The following is a 25,294-nucleotide window of genomic DNA, read 5'->3' as shown; positions in this document are numbered from 1 at the left end:
AGGATTTAGTATGAGATCATCGTAATAATCAGAAACTGGCAAGAGCTCTATAAAACGTTTTTTCATTGGTTCACCATCATTGTAATTGTTATCAAAATTTCTTAGCGAATAGAGTCGCTTCTCAACAAAATTTTAAATAAACAACTTTAAAAAATCGAACTGCCTGAGGCGGGACATCTAAGTAGCTCAGTTGGAAGAGCAGTCGCCCGGCAAGCGGAAGGTCGTGGGTTCGAGTCCCGCCTTAGAGGCAGTTCGATTTTTTCTAGTTGTTTATTTAAAACATTGTGATTGTGTTTTCAAAAACACACAATCAAACTCAAGACGCGCAATACTTTCTGTAGAACACCGTATGGTGGACAAAGTCATGGGCAGAAGCTAGTTAAACCTCCATTATTTAAATGGTCTACTACGTCATACTACAGACTAACAACACCAGCAGAAGGGCATTGACAGAGAGCAAAAGTGTTTGAAATAACATTTCATAATGCACTGGGTCGAGAGGAATAGTGATGTGACGATAACATCGTATCGATAAAATGGACACTTTGTATATTATTGCCAGCGATTTAATTTATACTATTTCTACCGTAACATAACGTTAAGAAAACAGCAAGAAAGTAATAATTTGTAAAAAAACATTTAGTTGGTGAGATCTGTTTTAATATTTGATTGGTCGTCGTTGCGGCAATTAAAAATAACAAGATTTAAAACATGAATTCCCATTGCAGCATTCTTTTAATCAAAACAATGTCAGTCTCATGAGAATTTGAGTTTAATTGGCTCCTAATTATTTTTTACCATCTCTAAATTTTTTTGCGAAGCTTTTGAATTACATACCTTCTTCTCAAATAAAACACATAAAGACACAAATAAAGACACATCTTTTGGTCTTGTCATCATTGCATGCATTACTTGTTTGTGTAAAGATGTGTTGTTGTTAGATCTTTGTCAATAAATAAATAAATAAATAATAAATAAATAAATTTTTAAAGAGACAACCAAACATGAAGTGCCCCAGCTCTATTCAGCGGAACAAAAGCAAACGCGTCGCGCATTGCGCATGCGCATCTTAAGGATGCATTGACACAGCCTCTGTTGACAGTTGACACTTGCGTAACAGTCAGCAGTGAATCTTATAGAAATAACGTTTATGCTGTGTGCAAACATTTGCAGTGTTGCAAATTACGCCCTTTGGCTAATAGATGTCAATGCCTTTTGGGTAATGGAAAATGAAGACATAGTCATGTATTACGCCCGTATTCACAAACGATGCTTACTTCAAATCGAACGCACAGCGTTTAATACGCGCACTGTGAGACCTCATAGTAATGTTTGTGAATACGGGCGTTAGTGTCTGTCTGTGCTGTTTTTATTGGCCGTGTGGTCCTGAAGAGCAGAAATAACAGGCTTATGCTTTACGTGGATGTGGTAGGAGGAGATTATGGGACAAATCTGAGAACATCAAGCCTCCCCAAGTTCCCAAACCATCATTGTACCTACCATGAGTTTACATTAGGTGTGCTCGCTAGCGAGTATGTCAAAAATCTCTATGAAGATTTTGTTTCTTGAAAGTAGCCGCTAGGGGCGCTGCACAATATGTCATACAATTAATGTTATTTTTTTACGCAGTCGCTAGCAAGCACACCTTGCGTAAACTCATGGTAAGCACACTGGTCAGCATGGAGAGTGAAGGCCATATCCTCAACTTGCCTCTGGTAAATCAGAGAGAAGAAAGTCATGCTCTTGCAGTAAATGACTTGATGAATTGTCATCATCAGATGATTCTAGAGCTAGGTGCTATACCAGCTAATGTAATAGGTGAGTTTTTTGCACTCTTTTAACGCTCCTTTTAACGCAGTCAGGGAAAAAACCGTATCCATGTTATCTTTACATTAAACAACTTCTTTCTTTTATCGATCCTAACAATGAATTAAACAATGATCTACGATTAATCAACTCGATCAGTGTAAAGTTCAGTCCAGTAGAGCCGGCGGAAATGATTTCCTAGAGACGTGCCATTACCAGTCGGGCGTGACGCTGGCGGTCATGTGTACAGTGACCACACGATAGGGGACTAGATCAAAGTCAAAATTTCTTTATTTTATTTTAATAGTAGGTACTATCGCCAACAGTGTTAACTGCCCATTGAAAGTCATGTCATCTCGTTCTATCGCAAAGAATCGCCATTTGATTAGAGCGAGACCAAAAACGGAAATGGATAGTTAACATTGTGGGCGTGTGTACTTACAAATCGCCAAATATTTAAAGAAAAAATAAAGACTAATGAAAAAAAAGTTTTGCTCTTAAGGAGACTTTACATGTCTCATAATCTTTTTGCCCTACCAGTTAAAATTATCCAGACTTAAAGGTAAACAATATACAGGGTGTCCCAAAAACAATGGATAACCCTGTAACCATCGATAGGCCTCGCCATGGTCTCCCTAACGTCCAATTTTGACCCCAGTAAAAATATCACCGTTTTCAAGATTTTTAAGTTTTTGTGCATTTTTAGAAAATTGCCACCTGCGATTACTTTTTCTCATGCCATTTCTACAAATGAGGATACTTTTCAATCTAGTTTTTTTCCTTATCACAAGGGATAGTTGGGCTATCAAAAGAAAAGATTAAAGTTCAACAAACTAGTTCGAAAGTATGAAAATTTTAAGAAATCGCAGAGAAGAAGGAAAAATGAATTCATTGTCTTGCACTTTTGATCAGCCATCGTGTAAAAAAAATGTAGGAAGACCATCGTGCCCATTACCTTAAAAACTTCCTTGGTTAATTGAGATTCTGAAAAGGTATCACAAGCTTATGTATTCTGTATTATTTTTATCTTATGGCTACTTGAATAGCAACTAGTATGAAAACTGCAAAAATGAGTTTTTCTCGTAATAGTTAAACTAGGACTGCATAGTGGCATCAAATACAAATGGATAATTTTTAGCGTAGGAATTTTAATAAAGCAACATTTTATCATCATCATCATCATCATTTCAGCCATAGGACGTCCACTGCTGAACATAGGCCTGTACCCCAATGATTTTCATAATGACCGCTTGGTAGCGGCCTGCATCCAGCACCTTCCTGCTTACCTTTATTAGGTCGTCGGTCCACTTTGTAGGTGGACGTCCTACGATGCGCTTTCCGGTACGTAGCCTCCACTTGAACCCTATTAACATGGCCTTATGGCTCGCAGGCTCGACGACTTCCAGCCTCCCGAACAAGCCGGTTTCCGAAAAGGCTTTAGTACCATAGACCACATACATACGTTAAGGCAGATTATACAGAAGACCGAGGAGTATAATCAACCACTTTGCCTGGCGTTTGTGGATTATGAGAAAGCCTTCGATTCGGTCGAGACCTGGGCAGTGCTACAGTCTCTCCAAAGGTGCCAAATTGACTATCGATATATCGAAGTGTTGAGGGGTTTGTACAAAAACGCCACAATGTCGGTCCGCCTCCAGGATCGGGATTCGAAACCTATCCAGTTGCAGCGAGGGGTAAGACAGGGAGACGTTATATCTCCAAAACTGTTTACCACCGCCCTGGAAGATGTCTTCAAGCTTCTGGACTGGAACGGATTTGGCATAAATATCAACGGCGAGTACATCACCCACCTTCGATTCGCGGACGATATCGTAGTCATGGCTGAGACCTTGGAGGATCTAGGCACAATGCTCGATGGCCTCAGTAGAGCCTCTCAACAAGTGGGCCTCAGAATGAACATGGACAAGACAAAAATCATGTCTAATGTCCGTGTTGCACCCACTCCTCTGAAGGTTGGAGACTCTACACTCGAAGTTGTCGACAATTATGTATACCTGGGACAAACAGTCCAGCTAGGTAGGTCCAACTTCGAGAAAGAGGTCAATCGTCGAATCCAACTCGGATGGGCAGCGTTCGGGAAGCTTCGCCATATACTCATGTCCGAAATACCGCAGTGTCTCAAGACAAAAGTCTTCGAGCAGTGTGTATTGCCAGTGTTGATATATGGATCCGAAACGTGGTCGCTTACTATGGGCCTCATAAGAAGGCTCAAGGTCACCCAAAGGGCGATGGAGCGGGCTATGCTCGGAGTTTCCCTGCGTGATCGAATCAGAAATGAGGAGATCCGTAGGAGAACCAAAGTAACCGACATAGCTCGCAGAATTGCTAAAATCAAGTGGCAGTGGGCGGGGCACATAGCTCGTAGAGACGATGGCCGTTGGGGCAGGAAAGTTCTCGAGTGGCGACCACGGGCTGGAAAACGTAGCGTGGGCAGGCCTCCTACTAGGTGGACCGACGATCTGGTAAAGGTCGCGGGAAGAGCCTGGATGCGGGCAGCGCAGGACCGTTCATTGTGGAAAACCTTGGGGGAGGCCTTTGTCCAGCAGTGGACGTCATTTGGCTGAAACATGGCATATTATAACCATGTTAACATGGGCTAGTGTCGGCTCATATACCCATTTACCTAACACCCTGTATGTAATTTGTTACTCGACTGCCTTAGATCAGATAGGTATTGACAAGTGAGGTAAGTACAGAAAACTGCCAATATTAAAAGAAGATTGGGTTATTATAGGCATAAGCGATATATTCACTATTCGTGCCGATAGCCATGATTCACAATGTCATTAACACACGTGTTACTACAGCCTACACGAATAGAACATAAAAAACTGCGAAATCACGTGAGTAGTAATTTTGGCAAACTCAATACCTCATTTAAATGGTAATGAGGCCGAAAACGTGTTGGATCCAAAAACGCGGAAGGCTCGCGTCAATGACGTCATTTTACGGTTAAAAATAACCACGGTGAACAAAGAAAATCTAATAAAAAACCAATTAAGCAATGTCTTACGGATTTGTCATCATCACGTGCGGTAAAAAAATATTATTTTTAGATTTGTGTTTATTTTTAACTTTATCAGAGCTTGGAACCTTTCAGCCTTTGCAAAACAACGATCGTAAAATGAATATTATTATATCGATCAGTCTTTGCTGTATCTAGGTATAAATATAATATTAACATCCTCCTAACTTAAGAAATAATGAGATTTCTATGAAAACTGCATCACTTACTTCGTCATTACGCTTTTCTGCAAAATAAATCTCTATCGCACAATCTCTATGCCAAACAAAACTGATAGAAATTATTGCAGCTTTAAGCTACAAAAATACACACGGAGTTATTATCTAATTAAGAATTAAGAACGTTGTTTCCAGGATAATTATAAAAATTGCGCAGTTTCCTTTGTCGATAACTGTAATCTAATCAAATAAATCTGTGTAACTTAGCTACAAATATTATAGAGGCGATAAAATACTATAACGATTTAAATTAGAAACCATAATTAATAGCTAATACTGCTATTTTAATAATGCAATAAAATTAAAGGAAAATAAAATATACACACTTGACAATACTGCAGTCGTAAAATTAGGAATGTTTACGAAAGCCACAATGTGCTCATTTAAGTAGGTTTTATGGTTGGCTAAGCTAATATAAATAAACTTGCATTTACAAATAAATAGAGACCAATTATACTGCAGCTTCATACATGTAGTTTTCTAGTAGATCATGAATTATTACTTCTCACTCCAATCAAGATACGTTCTAGGCTCTATATTAATTCTTTATTGCATCTACTGCTTGATTTCATCTACATAATCTTTGTATTCTACTGTTTTCTAGTAAATGTACGTAGCACTTAGTAACTCACATCACAGGATAATATTTGGCATCAATTTCATTGCGATTCGAAAGTTAAAAATATCCAATCTTAACCAAATGAGGTCGGTTATGTTACAGGACGTTGACAAGTTATGTGGTCTTTCAAGGCTTCAATTCATATTGAAGTTTATAGACTCAATCAGTACTATACTCGTTAGCAAATCATAGTCACCCTACAAATGATACGCTCTGAAGCTTGCAAAACGCGCTGCGATCCTGCGATTTGCTATTGCCAGCTTGCGACACTACATAGTGTTAATAAGACAATGAACCTTCCATTCTCTACATTATTTATACTATCCAGTCTACTGTTGGTTTCTATCCTACTAATATTATAAATGCGAAAGTTTGGATGTCTGGATGTTTGTTACTCTTTCACGCAAAAAATACTGAACGGATTTTGATGAAACTTAAAAGTATTATTGTTTATAACCCAGAATAACATATAGGCTATAATTTATGACGATCTGTGATAAAGGAAATTTCACGCGGGTGAAGCCGCGGGCAAAAGCTAGTAAATAATAAATAAACAGGTATAAATTAACTTTCAATGTTTACTTACATGCAAAACGTCTGTCTTGTCTGACCTGTAACAAAATTAACAAGAAATTGATATTAATAGATTCGTAGTTAATGAACTAGGTATACTACACCGCATCAATAGAATTTAAGGCGTTTTGTTTCTCTACATATTTTGTTAAAATACGAAGAGAGCAGAATGAAAAACCGTATTGCGTTTGTTTGAAAGTGACATATTTATTTTTTGTTTTATAATTTCTTTTTAAATCCTTGACGTTTTTTACTTAAAACAGAAATTAAACTATCTAGTGATCCCATAATTACTTTAGAAAGGTTTAACTAGGCCCTTAAACAGTTTAATGTAAATTATTTAATCTATTTTATCTATAGTCTAAGAGACAAAAACAAGTTTTAAAATATTTGCACACACGGGGATCCCCGAGCAGGAAGTCACCTAAATTATGTTTAATTAGCAATATTGACTATAATTTATTTACAAAGCCAAAAAGGCCGAGACATTGCAAACTGTATGACGGTCTCTTTGTCTAGTCATTCTGTGATTATAAAGCCAGTCGCGATTGCGGGTTCAATTCCCGATGGGGGCAAAGAATTCGTACGCAAAGAAATAGTTAAGGCTTGGTATTTCTGCTAAAGTAGGTATTTCGCGCTGTCAAAATCTGCGCGCGCAATATTTCGCCGAAGACAGCGCGCCAAAGAGCTCTCGCGGCTACACAGTATAGAAATACGCAGTTGGTTAGTTTAGGTTGACTTCCTTCCGTTCAAGCGTCACACTCACAGCACTTTCTAATACAAATCATATCCAAGTGATACAAATTAAAACAACTTTCAAAATTTTTGGGAATATATTTTAGAATCGAACAAACATAGAATATAACTGCCAAAGTAAACACGGTTCAAAGAGGCGTGGCGTCACCCGACCTTCCGGAAGTTCCGCGCCGGCTAAAAGAATTTCAAGATTACGTCACCCGACCTATCGGTAGATCCTCGGGAGCTTGAGCGATTGGAAAAACATTTTATGATCAGTTACTCGTAGTAGCGATTATTTAGAGCTTGGATAATAAATTATAGTTGTTGCAATTCACAAAGCTTTGCATGTGGTTAATTACATTAATCAGTACACGCATCAATGTTTAGTCTTTTTGTTTATTAATAAATTGTGGCGACATCTACGATACGCCACTACAAACGTGTACCAACAGATGGCGCTGTTACGACTGCACTATGGCACACTCCGCCGCTCATACAAACCTGCATCGCGGTGACGGAGTTTTCTACCCTGCCAAGTACATATAGACAAACCAAGATGGTGTAAATTGGACCTTGGTCCCCGAGCATAACACCCGCTCGGAAGGAAGCACTAACATCTAGCTTATTGTGGATCAACATCATATCCCACAAAATAAAAATATCATACTAAAATTGCATACATATTATTTGTTTGTATTGGTCTGGGTGTTTTCTTTCCATAATTTACGTATAACGTATGTACGGGGCTCTGTATCGAAAATCACTATGAGCAATAAGCATCACACACGGTTACCTGGAGTGCATTACCGCAGCAAAAAGCTTGCCATCTTAAATTAACGGTATAGGTTATAACCTAATATCGAGGTTTCGTCAGTACAGTTGCGAACAAAGGTGTAGTGTAGTTGAGTTGAGAGGTCAGATTATTGAAATAATAAAACGAACATTTTATTTTTTAAATACATTTTAAAAATAATTTACATCACAGATAACAATGAGAGAATGACATTGCAAGGTGGTGCCAGTCCAGTCTTAAATCCGTTGATATATGCTGCATCTGCCATGTTTTTGGCTAAAAGATTCTTCCATCTTGCAGCGTAGACCTTTAGCTACAGACCTTAGACAGTATTTTTGTGAAAATTCTTACGCATGGTGGAGGAAGGGACGCTCTAGACACTCAAGTCTACAAGGAGTCAAATCAACTCCAGTTTTAAATCCGTTGACATCTGCTGCATCTGCCATCTTTTTGGTTAGAAGATTCTTCCATCTTGCAGCGTAGACCTTTAGCTACAGACCTTAGACAGTATTTTTGTGAAAATTCTTACGCATGGTGGAGGAAGGGACGCTCTAGAGACTCAAGTCTACAAGGAGTCATATAAACTCCAGTTTTAAATCTGTTGACATCTGCTGCATCTGCCATCTTTTTGGCTAGAAGATTCTTCTATCTTACAGCTTAGACCTTTAGCTACAGACCTTAGACAGTATTTTTTATTATTTATTTGTGTCAGTGTGCTCTTCTAAAGAATGTAAGACTATTAAAATGTAATTTTAACTCATTGGTTTTGTCTCATATTTGAGGAATGTACTATGTATCATGAGTAGAGTCTTCGTTTAAAAGGATGCGAACGATTTAAATTTCAATAGGTAGACAAAATTGAATTGAATTTAAGCTTTCTCCAGTAACACTGATATTATTATACTGTGACTCATCAAAGTCATCATTGTCAAAAATATTGACAAATCGCGAACTGTCACGGCCAATAAACTGACACGCGTCCGTCCTCAGTAAGCGCCACCGCGCGACTGATTGAGATTGTCCAAGCCGTCATGGACGATTTTTTCCACATTTTTTAACATAGTAACTAAATAAGACGCAATATAAAAATTTCATCCGTTAAAAGCCCTCATGTTATTTCTGAACTTTAGTTTAGTAAAAGATTTAGAATCTCAAATCGCTTATTTTAAAAATAAAACCATAAATAGAAAACGAATAGAGGTAACTTTGGGAATTTATTCTATCGAGTCAACTTCATCAAATCGTGTTTTCATCCGTTAATAGCCCTAGAAAATATCCTCAACTATGCCCAATAAAAATCTTAGCCTTTAATTTTACTGTTTAGTACCTCAAAAATGAAAAATGAAAACCTCATTTTCGCCATTTTCTCTGCTACCCGGCCTTAAGTTTATTTATTTTTTACTTCTCTAGTCATCATGGTACTACTTTCAACGAGGACTAGAATATTGTGAGATTTTATCATGGTTTCAAACCGTTGCGTTAAAAAATACCTTGTAGCAGTTGCATTTCATCTATGAAATGTTTAAGATAGTTTTTTTTTCAGCCTATGGCAGTTTGCTGTGTGTTGTCGGCCCTACAAGCCGATGGTGGAAGAGATGGTGGTCCTTTTCTATGTTTACCAACTCTTGGTCTCTTCTCAAGACAGACCCACTCAAGACAGACACGTGACTTACATGCAAACTTTTTAAAAATGATGTCCATTACTTCCCAAGCTTTTCCATATCCCCCTGGTAAGTGACGTCACGACTGTAGCAGAAGGAGGGTTATGTTTTTCGAGTGTATGTATGTTTTGCTCTTGTAGTAAACATTGGTGATTGGTAAATCCAAAAGGGCGCTAAAGGCATGTGTCGAAACACTAAGCTCGCTCGGCAGTGCACTTTGCAGCGCTATGCGGTCTGGCACGCGCATTGCGACAAACGCAAAGCTTTAACATTTACGTACTGTATTGCCTATGTACTCGTAATCGATTACATTGCAGAAATGAAAACAATTTGAATGAATTAATTGCCTACACCATAAGCATACACTATTAGAGCTTTCGCCATTGATAAGAATAAACGGTAGAGCCGAATTGCTGTATCGTTGTGCCGATTTATTGGGCTATCAAGATGATTAAATAAATAAGTAAACGAAAAAAAATTTAGGAATAGTGTTAGTGATAGTCTTTTCTTAGTTTACGAAAATGATGTTCAGCCACTATAATAAAAGATCTCCATTAACCTAGGCGCAGACCACCGATTTTTTGTAGGCCGATAGTTTAGTCGGGCAGTTAATCAGTATGGGCATGTATGGAAGATGGAAGTGCGCACATTATACCGATTGATTCTTCATACAAATTAGAATCGGGTCCACCTATCGACCGACTGACGACGAATTCAACTTAAAAAGATTAAATTAAACGCACATTATGGTTGTTTGGTCCGTTTTTAGAGTATTATGCTCATTCACAACTCATACACACGCAGACACGCAGTTTCGTAACTCACGTGTCCGACACTGCGCCGGCGCAGGTCAGGCGACGCTTGTAACGCCTGTTGCATCCCACTATAATCATGGTTAACTACCGGTTACAGGCTATTAGGAAAGCTTTCTGAGAATCGATGGAAGTGAGACTGAGTCTGCGATAGAAGTAATTGTATGGGAAAGGGTTTGGGATATTTTTCTAAGAGAAATGGTTTGTCTCAAAATTTACGATATTGGTAAACTATCTGAAGGTTTTAGGGAACAATGGGATAAACTAATACAGCCTTTTGCAGGCTCTAAACAAGAAAGAGGCAGCCCGGGCATCACAACCTAGATTTCAAAACTTTGGTTGGTTGATATACAGATCATATCGATGGAATGAATTCCATTACTTGCATGTAACTATTCAAATTGGCCAAATTAAGGAGAATTAGCTTTGTCAATTGTGCATCATTGTGTTTAATTTGTAAAATACATGTAATTTACTCGACATCCTAAATTGTTCAACGATTTGCAAGATAATGGTTACTATTTCATCGTAAGTTGAAAAGGGAATAATATAGGCGATATAAAAACTGCTATTTTTCAATAATCGTCGGTGTCCATCAGGTAATTAAGAACTAAGATGCAGGCCAAGAGCGGAGAGTGGAGTCTAACGAATATGGTCCCATTTTTACCCTTTAAAAAACCAACTGTAATAAAAGGTTGCAAAAAAAGTCTTAAATATCAAAGAACATGATGAAACAGTTCTAGTGTGCAAAAGTGAGCCTACAAATTATCACTGATTCGTAAATTTTGCGTACAATTGCACAGACCGGCGCGTTGCAGGCGTTGCAGCCGATTGCAGGCCGTTGCGACAGCGGAAGGTTGTGCAACGTTTCCGAACACATGGTATCTGTATCATTATTTTTGAGGAAGTTGTAAATATATTAATAGTGCAGGAAATAGTTATTTTTCTATTAGTAGATGGTATATCTTATGTGCAATGTGCATTTGCTAATTGTTGTTTTGAAACCTGATTGCAACTGCTGTGCTACCGTCAGTGCGAATCTCAAGATAAGGTCTTTGTGTCTTAATAATGACCTAAAATAAATATCATCTTCAGAAACCCCATTATAAGAACAAGAAACAAAGTCACGTCACCGTCAAAAAAATTTCTTTTCCCCTTTTTGCAAACAACTAAAACGGCTAATGGTTCGTTTTTGTCAACTTAAAAACCCAAGTTCAACGTTCTTGATCTCAACAGATTTTATGATTTTCAAATTGTTTAAGTACGATCTGCGAATTGGTTCTATTAGCATGCCATTTGGAATTCTAATGATTTGGAAATATGGTTCCATGTCACAAATCAGAAAAGACAATATTTGTCATCCTTGAGATGTAATTAACAGTGCAGTACTTACTATAAAACATTGCATCAGACTTTTACACCAAATAGTGGTTACATTTTATTACACTCACACTATAAGTAGGTACATATTTTATTTGGATCTGAGTCTGCATTTGAACGCTATATCACCTATGCTAAGTGATCTAAGATGGAGCACACTTGCGTCAGAGAATACCTATCAAATTATAATAAAAAAACTGCTAAACTTTTTTCAAACAACCGATATTGTATCAGGTTCAGGTATTTGCCTCCTATAACATAAAAAAAAAAAAAATGACATCAGAAAAATACGCTAACTTTTGAGTACAGTAGCGTATCTTCTTCGTCGCTAAACTCTTGGTAGAATGGTCGTGGTCGTCACGCCTGGTTTGGTGGCAAGCGTCACAATCCGTCACCATTCCTCCCGCACTGCAGCCTTTCTTGTACACTCGTGGAGTGGACCATTGAGTGCGATTTTGAGCTGATCGGTCCAGTACATGGGTGACCTGCCGCGCGCTCTTGTGCCGTGCCCTACAGTATTGTAGTAACGTGTATCTGTCTAAATGTATAACTCAAAGGTGACTGACTGACTGACTGACATAGTGATCTATCACACAGCCCAAACCACTGGACGGATCGGGCTGAAATTTGGCATGCAGGTAGATGTTATGACGTAGGCATCCGCTAAGAAAGGATTTTACGAAACTGCACCCCTAAGGGGGTAAAACGGGATTCACGCGTACGAAGTCGCGGGCGGCCGCTAGTTGTGCATATTTTCGGTTCTGCTAAAGTGCAAACCTTGATTTTGGGTCAGGAACTGAATAAGTATATGCACAAAGAGGAAATCAATTAAAGGTTGAGAACTTGAAAGCCATAACATATAATAAATCTGGTAGGCAATAAATGATTTAATACACTCGACATCAAATAAATCGCACCTCCCGCGACAAGCCCTTTCAAACGTATGCATCCCCACTTCTCATCAATATTGGCACCATTTAAAAGCCTAGTTCTAACCTTCATTTCATTAAAGGAAAGGTTTTTACCCCAAAAATGTGTCTTTAGAAGGATCCAGAGTCACTTCTTCAAAAAATAGGTAGTTACGCTTGAGTCAACTTTTATGGATATAAAACTGTTAATTTGGGATTAATCGCTATCCATCTGTTAAAGAGGACACGTGTGATCATTATTTGGTTTTATAACCATAAAATTTGGTCTAATTGATCCCAGAGGTGAGCCCCAAGTGAGGTCTTTTTTAAGTCACATTTATGGTATATGTTAATCATTTATGAAAAAATTAAATGTGTTTTTCTTAAAGGATATTTGTTGGGCTTTCAAATAATACCAATATTGTTGGAGCACTATGATTGTGTCAGAAGAAAATCTTTAAAGTTCGCGTCGCGGAAGGTGCGATTTATTTGATGTTGAGTATATATTAAGGAAATGTAAATCATGCATACGTTTCGCTTTCACAATCAATTACATTGAAAGACCTAAAGTAACATAAATAACACTGATAAATTATTATTTAATATTGATGCAAATATAATAAATCGTATTTAAATTATATTTTCACGACTAAACCGCAGAACTAATTTGTTTTATTGTTCAGATTTGACCTTAATAAAAGGACATAGGCTACATACAGTTGCAAAATAAGTATGTGAAGGGAGGGGTTACAGGAGATGCGACCTAGGTCTTCTGCGTCGAAAGTGTCTTCTATAACCTTTTGAAGCATTCCATATCAATAGATCAACTCATACACACTTTTGTTCCCCAGGCATATGATATCGTGCCCTGAGTGCCCAAACAACTGCACCCAGGAAGATTTAATGAATGCTACTGACAACGCCACTCTTGTAGCGGAGTTTTGGGCTGGTACAGGTACAGGTTTTTTGTCGACGCGAAAAGAAAAGAAACTCCTACACCTGTAGGAAATATCGTAGGGAAATTAACTATAAAGAAAGGACAATTTTTAAGGAAAGTATTATTGTAAAGTGTGCACTTGCAATATCTTAGAGTACTTGCTATATCCAAGAGTGGTATGTAAACATGGTTAGGACTAGGTGCCGTTTTAAGATATCGGTTTTCGCAGTCGGCCGCGTAAGTGAAACCTCGACTTTCCGCCGCTAAGTACTTACCTAAGTTTCTACGGAAAATTTTCTCTAGGCACGATGTTTAGCGAGTCTATGACCTACAATAGCCAAGAGTTGAAATTATGGATATTATGGCAGACTACGCTGGCTCAAAGTAGTAAAAACACTTTAGAAGATCAAAGCTTGGTGGAAATCACTTATCTTAGGGGTCTCAGTACCAGTGAAAAATGCCACAAATGGGAGAAAGAAAACTATAATAGTGATGTAAGGTACTTATTAACAAATAAAATAACCACAAAAGGGCCTGTTTCGTGCTGGTATTTTTTTTTATGCATGACAAGTGACAAGGCAGGTATTTGATCGCAATCGCTCCTGGTGTTAAGTGAGATGCAGTCTTCTTTTTCATAACAAATTCCCAAAAACATTCTCATTATTAAATAAAAACTAAAAACAGAAAGACACTTATTTACGCACGAAAACTTACAAGTCAATTTCCGCTAATTCGCCATTGTTAGCTTTAAAAACAGGAAGTGACAAAATGGCGTGTAAAAGCAAGTTTAGTGTTTCCCCGGAGGTATATTTAAATTTACGTTTTGTCTAGAACACTGAGTGAGTCATACACTACATACTAAAATTAAGTTAGACTACCTATATTAAAACCCGTGGATCAAAGTTTACCTCCGATTTGAAATGTAGATAATAACCTCCTCATTTTATGAAGTCGGTTAAAAATGAAAATATCGACTAGTTTACCCAATGTCTAGTAGCTCAGATGGTGAGAGTAATCGCCCGGCAAGCGAAAGGACGTGGGTTCGATTTACACCTTAAACAATTCGATTTTTTAAAGTTAATTAAAATGTAGATTGCTCTCTATTAATCACTCGGTCTACCTCAGTTTTACCAAACATAGAAAGATTCATAAAGACATGTATACATTTTTATTATGGCATACATATTGCAGATTCCATCTGAACCTTGGTTAGACCTTCAAATGATCACGAATTCGCGATTTACCTCAAAAGTTTATCAGAAATCTTATGACATTTTGAAACATCATATTATCCTACATAGTAAATACCTACTTCAAACCACATAATGAGTTTTTGGTAGTTAGATACGATACTTTGAATAAACACAGTTGAGTTTATGTCGCAATCTTTAAAGCTAAAGTTATGAAAACATAAATTTTGAAGGAAAAGTTAATAAATTACTGGTAGATGACAAGGAAAGGACAAACATTAGATCTCTATTTGGTCAATAAATTATTATGCTTAAAAGGATTTTTGTGTCAGTGTTTGTACTTGGTCTTTAGTAGACGAGATAAAAGTTGAATAATTTTGAGCTTTAGAAACAAGAAAGCTAAGTAATATTCGAACCTTCTCAGCCTTTTAAAAGCCTATTTGCAAAAATAAATGAGTTTTATGAGTTTATTTATTTATTTAGTAACACCAACAAGATTATACACCATTTTAGACAATATTATACATGCTTATTATAATAGGTTTAGGAGTTTTTTGATTAAGGCGGATATCACTCACAATGTCTGACACAATGTAAATTCTTAGTCAACAGAATAGACGAGGAAGAATTTACATTGTGTCATATTCAAATAACTGCACATTACATCAAAAACCAATTACAGACTACCGCACAAAAAGTATACAAAAACTAACAAATTAATGCTGCCAAACCCATAATCCACCTTCGACAAAAATACAGCACGGAATTAACAAATTGAATGATGGCAGCAAACACATCCGGCGGGTCCATGTGTGACAAATGACCCCCTTGGAAGTGAACCCCGGACCCGCCTTCTTGGATCGTTCGCGGCACGCAACTAGGGTTGCCAGGTCCAAAATGACAAAAGCCGGACCCTGTGCTTCATTTGGCCGGACATTTTACTCTAAAAGCCGGACATGTGACGGGGGGGGCGAGTGAGTACTGTCATCGTATCATCGGTTGCCCAACATCCCAAGTAACATTTTACTCCATTTAAGAGTTCAATAGTCGTTCACATGTACTCCACAAGCTGTGTATGTCAGCTGTATACGAGCTGTATAGCTTGCTATAATGCTTTTATAGAACCAGTTTGGGCACAAATTAGACAGCTTTAAGTTCACTATGGCTGTACATTAGCAGTATAATAGCATTATAATAGCAGTTTAAGTAGTAACATCGTACTTAAGGCTGACTTACGGCACTATATGGGACGCAGTGTGAACCATACAACGTACGTGAGGACAATAAAGAGTAACAAGTGGCTAAATGCACAGCTTTCAAAGTTATAAAGTCCGACAAAAGTACTCCAATGCTACCTAAAGTTCACGTGTGTCTTAAATTATTTCCACATTTTAATATTAGTTTGGTATTTGTACGTGAGTGCCAAGAGGGAAACAACTCGGGCGGATAATCATTTATGCAAATAATAACACGGGTTTTAAATACTTAATAATGTTAATGCCATTGGGAATGCAACTTTATCGTGAAATGTATACATATTTACAGCTAAAATATTTACGCGCCTCTGTAAAAACGCGATATTCATTTTAAAATATTTAAAACTGGCTGAGAGGAAATCTACAATTTTCAGTTTTTGATATTGGGTTGACATTATAATTATATTACGGTAATTAATTATAACATGAAACCAAAACTCAATCGCTCTATCTGCGAATTTTGTGATAAATCTGCATTAATTTTGGAGATTTATTTGGTAAATATTTTAGGTTATGTAGAACAAAATGGTGGAAATGAAATACGGCTATGTGAACTGTTATAACTCCAATTTAATGCGGTGAGCGTATATTAGGTTCACATGTGTTCTGTTAGAATGCTGTTATCTATATGAAGTTCCACATTTGTACCACTACAGCGCTAATGTCTATAAATTTATTCTAATGTGAACTTATGTACAGCTTTAAGATGTACCTAGTTCAGGTCAATTGTGTATCTTTAATTCTTTCAAATACTGAAATTTTAGAGATCCGCAATAAAAATTATTAATGTCCGTTAAATCGCCTAGCCCAGGTACTAATAGTCAAGTATGAATACCTAAAGCATCAGACGGTAGTGTTCCCGGTTTAAATTCGTTTATTATGCTTGACAATTTATTCAAAGCGGAATGAGGAATACGATTTTCAATAGCCCATGTTATTATTTTTTTTTGCGAAAGGTTAAATAATTGTCCAAATCAAAATGGTATTCACTATCACAAGAACTGCAATCATCACACTCTGATATCTGGTATATTTTGAAGGGAAATTTCAGGTTCAGGCATAATATTTTCCTCTGCATCATGTACAGAACCACCATGAACAACTAAAAACAGGCTTGCGGAAATGTGTAATAGAATATCACATTCACATTCGTGTTCAGCTTAAAGCAAATAAGAGTAGTACTTGTGGACAAATAAACTGCTATTGATGTTAATGGACAACACATATAGTCCTTTTAACAGCCTACAGTGTACATGCGAACCATTGAAACACTTTTGTACAGATAGTAAAAAAAGGTTATTTTAATTATCACAAACAAGTCCTACTACAGCTACTAGCTGTATAACAGTCTAAAACAAGTAAACATAACAGCCTTTGGCTTTATAAATGACCACGTGTGTTCTATTAAAATGCTAGCTCTATAACATCGTACAAGTAGGCCGTTAAACAGCGGTTGCCGTATCTCTACCCTCCTATAATGCTCTTAGTCAGATGGCTGACTAAAGGATAGTTGTTAGAGTATTATAACACCAACAATCGTATAAAAGTATAACTCTACACTAGTCTACACTCCTATAAGTCCCTTAGACAGGTATAGGTGTAATTAATTGCAATAATACAGCTTATACATCACGAGTGAACTGTACTAATGCTTTAAGTACACATTGGAACTAAATGTGAACTCTTAAATGGAGTAAAATGTTACTTGGGATAGCATCCTGATGCGTGCGCTTCATATTATTCTGTGGCTCGACTTTCGCCTAGCGCAGCAGGCCAAATAAAAAGCCTAACAAAAGCCGGACAGGCCGGACAAGACAATATTTGGCCGGACAAGACCGTAAAAAGCTAAACATGTCCGGCTAAAGCCGGACGCCTGGCAACCCTACACGCAACTCTCGCAACGGTGACCACGATTTGGGAAAATATACGAACTCATTCAGTTGGGAAAACCGGGCTATTTGTACTTATAATGATGCTTGGTACAAATTCCTATTTTTTCTCTTGCCACAATCAAAGGTTAATCGAGGTAAACGTCCATCCACAAGGTGGACCGACGACCTCATAAAGGTAGCGGGAAGGCGCTGGATGCAGGCAGCCATCACACCAACCGGCCTTTGTGGAAATCAATGAGGGAGGCCTATGTTCAGCAGTGGACGTCCTGTGGCTGAAAATGATGATGATGATGATGAATCAAAGGTTATGGCTGTACTTTAGCTATCCCTTTCAAAGTCCAGCCAATTTATTTCATTATCAATATTTTGCGCAAATAAAACTTGCAATGGAAATTAAATAAGGGATGAATGTTTGTATTTGGAATAATTCATTTCTATAAGGCCTGATTTTTCAATAGCTGGATAACTTTTAACTGAAGAATAAGTTTGGCATATTGACAGTTTTAGTATGGGAAATAAGTCAAAATGACAGTTCTATTCTTCAGTTAAAACTTAACCAACGATTGAAAAATCAGCCCTAAGAGATATTTGGTAGAGCTTCTGAAATTCTGATCAAGAGACGCTCTATTTTTGTGAAAAATGTAGCAAAATTCACGCAAATGTGCGGGCAACAACTAGCTATTAATATACAGATAATCTTAGCTTTCGTGAGCAGTTCTGGCTGCAATCAATCAATCCACAAAATGCAGGCTTCGTTGATTTCATGAGCGCCACGGTCCATCGGCGCGAGAACTTACTTTTACAACTTAGTTATAGCGCCGATCGCTTGCACAACGCAGCTACGCCGGCGCAACGCAAAACGCAACTAACTTCAACTGTTTGCAAATAATTAAATGGAAAAAAGATTTTTTTCAACAGTTTTGCTACACTTAACACTAACCTATAATGAAATCGAGCAAACGTTGTGCAATATTTCTGATAATTTATAAATAAATGGTTGTCTGAAAAAAAAAATCTGTTCTTTTGAAACTATTTTTAACATACTGAGCGTTTACACAAAACGAGCTCAAAACTAGATTAATTTCAAACATTTTTGATTAATCACATAGGTATACTGTGCATGTATGAGATTAATTAATTAATCTAGTAGGAAAAATCGCGGACTCTTTATCTTATATTATGCGCTAATAAATATTCAATAGGTCTAGGTATAAAATTATTTTACAACCTGACAACTACTGACAAGCAATCGAGTATGGTCTGACTTGTATGGTCTACGTGCCATCTCACACATAATATGTAGATTCTAAACGTAATAAAGCAGAATATCATTTGACTTATGATCGAGAGATGAATCAGGTATTTTCCGTTAACAGTATGGCAAAGGAATTTTATTGGAAACCAAAAATGGACATTTTGCGTACTAATGTAGAGCGGCGAAACAATAAGATAATGTTTTTGTTGAACTGGTGTATTTATAGGTCTATTCCACTTTGATCATCTGGATTTGATCACCCAGGTGATCAGTGGACTCCCTCCAGGCGACACTTTGGTGTCTTTTGATCACCCATGGATAAGAAGTCCACTTTGATCACCTAGGCGATCTTATCCATGGGTGATCAAAGGACACCAAAGTGTCGCCTGGAGTCCACTTTGATCATCTGTGCGATCAAATCCTGGTGATCAAAGTGGAATAAACCAATTTATAAGATTTTGTTTGTCAAAAAAAGTTTTTCTCAGAGAAAACAAACTTCTGGCCACACTATTTAATTTAAGTTAATAACGAAATTACAGAAGATCGCGCAAAATTAACGAAACCATTGTAATCATAACAGTAAGAGCGTTTATCATAATTCTTAATTTTTTGCTGCCAGCAATTATTAACTTAAATTGTTAAGAAAGTTACTTTGTCTTTACTGTCTTATAACCGCGAGTCGTTACTTAACTTTTTACTAAGTAAGTACTAATATTTCCTAAAAAGTAAAAAATAATTAGAAAATTATTAATTATTTAATTGTTAAAGTTATTTTACGATAAAAAAGATTATTGCAGGTTTTTTAATCAACTAAAAATAATCCACTTAAAAACTTCTAAGATAGACTTGATAATGACGTCGCTATATTCATTCAAAGCCAAAGAAATTAATTAGCTAAAACGTAAATATGGTTTGATAACTAATACGGAATCCACCGGTTACTATGCGGTAGTAAAACGTTATGTTACAAGTTACGAACTCGTTTGCGGAAGAGTTGGCGATGAAAAAACGCGGACGATTAAATTGAATTTGCAAGCCTAATACAGGTAGCGCACAAATATCGAACCACTGATATTTTCATACAAACGTCTTCACTAACTACAACCAAGTCTTGCATCTATTTTAATATTTATTTATTTATTCCCGCGACTGTACGCGTGGAATTCAAATCGTATTTCCCATGTTTTCTCCGTTTAAACCTTCCCTGGACTACAACAATTATTTAAAAATCAAAATCAGCCAAATCGGTAGCCATTCTCGAGTTTTAGCGAGACTAACGAACAGCAAATCATTTTTATTTAGAAGAAGATAGATTTATGAGAGTATTTTTTATTGTCTGACAATCAGGATGGTTCATTAGACAATTAATTGTTTAACGTGTTTACTTACGCTAATTATTATTATGCCGTGATGACAACACCAGCGTGTTTTTTATTTTGTAAAATAAAGGAATAAAATAAAAGTTGCACTCGTGTAAAACAGCCAACAAGCAGATATAATTCAAGGACTTTTCGCAACATGTTTCAAAAGAAACAACTTGCCTACAGAAAATAAATATAATCGCTTTAAACGTAAGCATCACGCAAGTACCAAGTACCACAAGTACGTAGTAAGTTAACTTCGTAATTTGTATTGACTACACAAAAAATTCTGTTTGTTCATTGCATTTACTAAAACCTGAAAGGAAATTATTGAAGGGAGCACTGAAAGTATTGAAGGGCCACAGACGCAAATTTACTGCGTCACAGTACACAGTCAGTATCTTTAATTTAAGGCCAAGGATAGTAAAAATATTCCTGTCCTGATCAACTACCAAAACATCGGTTCTTCACCATCAACAAACATGGTCCATGTTCATTGGCAGTGGGCTCCATGTTACATGAAGCCCACTGCTAAAGCCACGACAAAACTGCGCGTCTTTGGCTTACTTGATAACTTGAAACTAGATTTGGGATTAGTTAGTGCCTTTTTCCAGTGATGCGGATTTTGGCACGCGTCCGGATCTGCAGGGTTACTCCGAAAAACGTTATCCGAATTTTCGAAAGTTGCCATCTCTCTCACATTTCGCTTTAAAATGCCAGCATGAGCGACAATGTCAGATAGACCCGAAACTACGTGAACAGCGTTTCAGAGTAGCCCTTCTGGTATCTCTAATCTGTGGCGTGCGTACATTTTTATAATCACGCTGGATGGTTGTATGCGTGTAGCCCGCGTAATAGGAAAAACATGTATGAAATAATGAAATGCGGACAGAAATTTTAAGTGACCCCTATGAAAACAAAATTCCTGTTATGTGTTACCATACTTTTCCAGGAGCACGGGTCTACGCATTTTTTAGCTCTACCACGGAATTTATGATGATAGAAGCAAAGCCAATTAGGACTGTCGGGCGTGCGTCGGCTCTGGTTACGACCTCGTGACGTGGATCGCGATCGCCAACGATTTCTATTGTTGTTGAAATTCCTTGATTGGTTTCTGTTTCTCTCCATGTCGTTAATTTTCATGGTTAGTTTAGCTATTTCAGCTAAAATAAAAGCATGGTCACCGTTTGAACTGGTTGAAGGTGACGCCTGAACTTCGGATATTTGTATGGGTCTGGAGGTCTCCATGACCTTATCAGCAATGACTGCTAATTTATCCAAAACCTGGACATCGCTGACGGCAAGCACGGCTCGAATGGACGACGGAAGGTGGCCCTGCCACATGATTTTTAGAGTCTCGTCGGGTATTTTGTCGCGAGCTAGGTCTCTCATGCGACGCAGGAGCTGGGAGGGCTTCTGGTCGCCAAGTTCCATCTCACTTAAGAGTTTTTGGAACTGTCGCATCTCCGATTCCTCGTAGACAGTCATTAGGCGAGTTTTCAAGGCTTCGAATTTTCCAGACTCGGGAGGTTTCAGTAGTATGTCGCTAACTTGTTCGACGACCTCCTTTCCCAATTTTGTGACCACCAAGTTGTATCTCGCTTCGTCGCTTAATTTTTGCGGTCCCAGTATCGCCTCGCATTGCACGAACCAAAGTCGGGGTTGGTCACGCCAAAAATCAGGGATCCTTGAAGACACTGTTACTGCTGATAGTTCCATTTTGTCCTCTGGTGTTGCTTGCGTGGACTGCATGTCGCGGGTCACCAATGTGCGCGTGTATGCGCGGGGTGAGTGTAATTAATGAGAGACGACACAATACTTGTGGTTTGAACGATGTTTATTGCTCCGATCAATCGTATTACACTGACTCAATTTACATGACAACGTATTTAAATAGAAGTTAATACATAGAAAACTTATGTGTGTATACGGCACAGGGCTTTTAAAAATTTGGGATTGAAGGTGAAAATGGGCTTAAGAATCTCGTACTGTTTGGCTACCAACTTGATCTAGAAAAATCTACCAGTATGTCAATAGCATAGAACTAACGAAATTTCAGTCCTATTTACCTACCAATGTAGAAAGAAATGATAGCAAAAACAGAATAATTATTTGCATAGACTTCAAACTATTAAATTATTCAATAGTTACAGATTTATAAACAAAAAATTGAATGACATAAATAATGGAAGTTCACTAGAGTTTTTTGCTGTTTTCATTACATTTTGCTGAGTCACATCTATAGCAAATTACATAATATTTACCTACTAGGTAAGAGGATATTTGCCTGTTTAGCAGCTTAGTCAGACATTTTTGTTGGTTGCCAAGATGGACTTAAAAAACTTTTTATATGTCTATGCTTGCCAACCTATTTATGTACAGTTGAATTAACCCTTACACGCTTATAACTAATCCAAACCATAAAATTATTTTTTCTTTAGTTATATCTATTTATTTTAGTCTAATTTAACATAAAAGTAGTACAGAAAATATAAGTGCTATGTATTTCAGTGTTTTTCAGTCGGGGACACATATGTCCCTATATGCGTTAAGGTATACATTGCCTCATATATGGGAAATAAAATACTTCGACGCTTTTGTTGCAAAATAAATACAAACCACACTAAAAATACAAATGAAATTTAATCAATAAGCATAATATCAATATTTATAATAAGAAATTTAAAATAGATAGCGTCTTATCTTACGTATTTTTATGTTTGATCCTCATCTCATCATAGACATCTTTCTTGAAGTTAGTAGACCTACCTAATTTGACTGTTTGTTCCAAGAACAACTTTGTGTGTAGAGTCTCTAACCTTCAAAGGAGTGCTGTAACACGGATATTTGACATAATTTTTCGTCTTGTCCTTATTTATTTTGAATCCCATTTATTGAGAGCCTCTACTGAGGCCATAGAGCATTGATTCTAGGTCTTCCAAGGTCTCAGCCGTGCCGTGACTACAATCGTTGAATCTTACTCGGGGGGACAACATCCGAGAAGCTTCGCGACATCTTCTTATCAAAAATACCGCAGTGTCTCAAGACCTTTGATAGAAAGTCTTTGAGCAATGTGTGTTGGCAGTGATGGCGTGCGGAACGGAGACGTGTTCCTTCACTATGGGCCTCATGAGAAGGCTCAAAGTCACCCAAAGTCTGATGAGGAGATCCGCAGGAGAGTCAAAGTAACAGACATAGCCCGCAGAATTGTCAAACTTTCGCGGCAGTGGGTAGGGCACATAGCTCGCAGAAGTGAGGGCAGAAAATTTCTCAAGTGGCGCCCACGGATAGGAGGACGCAGTGTGGCAAGCCTCATGTTCCTGTGCTTCTCGTATACATTCATGTATACGAGCAGCACAGAAACGATCGTTGTGGAAGTCCTCAGGGGAGCAGAGCAGTAGTAGACGCCCTTTTATCTAGGAGGAAACCATCCTCATTGTCGCTATCATCAATCATCATACTTCATGACTTCCAAAATTTCGTCTTTCCTGAGCGAATTTTTTTATGTCGATTTGAAGACAAATGGTTTACAAATAAATGTATGAATATTATAATAAAACATCGATATAAACATACAAATTATAACGACGCAAACAATATCCTTAGTAAGAACCAAGTTTCCCTTGACGCATATAGGGACACCCGTGTCCCAATTAGATTTTTACATAATATTCCTAACTCGTACGAAGATAAACGAAAATATGCAATGAAACGATAAGTATACTTACCATTGAATGAAAAATTGGAAGAAACACAGTGACAGAAAGCCGATAAGTAATAAAAAAATATTTTTAAATTTTGACGTCTAACGAATTTTTTTTCACATGTTGTGCCAGTATTTTTTTATACATGTAATCGAGTTTTTTATAATTTCTAGCGCATAAATCATAAAAGGTAATAATAAAATTTAAGAATATTAAACTACAAATGGTTTAACTTAACCAGTATTACTGTAAATCGTGAAAACTATGTGGGGACAAATGTGTCCCATATGCGTGAAAGGGTTAATGAAATATTTCTTTTCGTCTCTGGGAGATAAACTTATTTCTATTTTTTGCAAAGCAAGAATTGAAATTACTGTACAATCCTACATGTTCACAAGAAGGGATTAGATAACACTAATAGTACTAGGCTAGGAGACATAATAATACCTGTAGGTACTTGAAATTTTCTTAAAAACGATTTTATTATTATTATGATATGAATGAAAGTATCATATATTATGAAAACCAATGATATGTTTGGTTGGAAAGTACTTAATTATTAATTAAAATAATTAAAATGTAGGTAATTTAATTAGAAATGTAAAAAAAAAGTAATTAGTACATAGTGTGAGTATACATTATTAATATTACAAAGAAACAATGTCATTGAGAATCTTATTGGTTTTAAAACTACAATAACCTAGTAATAAGATGCCTTTATGTCTTTATTGCCTTCGATCTTGTTTTGATTTATATTTATTATAAGCACAACAACTTCTTCTTTGCTTTTAAATGCATTCAAAAGGTCATGGGAACAGCTAAAGACAAAGCACATAAAATCCAATTAGAATATACATTGATTGCCAAGCTATACCATGCAAATATCTACTTTTAATCTAGAACATTACACAAAAAGGTCATTTGTGGGGAACAACAAAACAACAATGATAAAACAATTAAATTACTCACCAAATGGAAAGGAAAACCTCTTAAAACTATGAAAATAACACTCCAGCAAAATCCTTCTCAAAGGATTAAGAGAGTAATTTAGTTCTCTATCACTTTTCACGGTTTAAACTTAAAAACAATAACAATTTTTGCACCGACTACCTACAGAAAAACACGTCACACTGACAGACACAGAC

At 37.0% G+C, this 25,294-nt stretch overlaps 2 protein-coding genes across 3 annotated transcripts in view; both read right to left on the bottom strand.

Moving 5' to 3' along the window:
• Positions 1-25,283, bottom strand: part of LOC135084155 (ATP-binding cassette sub-family D member 1) — a 77,842-nt gene extending 52,559 nt beyond the window's left edge. The window contains exons 1-2 of one of the 2 annotated variants that reach the window (XM_063978899.1): positions 25,119-25,283; positions 6,276-6,300 (exon numbers count right to left, since the gene is read on the bottom strand). The gene's annotated coding sequence lies outside the window, so the exon portion shown is untranslated. The remainder of the gene's footprint in view (positions 1-6,275; positions 6,301-25,118) is intronic. The other variant, XM_063978901.1, reaches the window with a different exon arrangement.
• On the bottom strand, positions 20,960-22,197 carry LOC135084119 (uncharacterized). Its single transcript, XM_063978864.1, has 2 exons — positions 21,630-22,197; positions 20,960-21,087 (listed from the first exon to the last, which is right to left on the bottom strand). Exons 1-2 carry the CDS (start codon positions 22,195-22,197, stop codon positions 20,960-20,962), a joined length of 696 nt encoding a protein of 231 aa, XP_063834934.1.
• Positions 25,284-25,294: the final 11 nt, after the last annotated feature.

Source organism: Ostrinia nubilalis, chromosome 25 (genome assembly GCF_963855985.1).
Source record: "Ostrinia nubilalis chromosome 25, ilOstNubi1.1, whole genome shotgun sequence".
Lineage (NCBI taxonomy): Eukaryota > Metazoa > Arthropoda > Insecta > Lepidoptera > Crambidae > Ostrinia > Ostrinia nubilalis.
The sequence above is the reverse complement of the archived record's forward strand: the minus strand, read 5'-3'. Positions and strand labels throughout refer to the sequence as shown.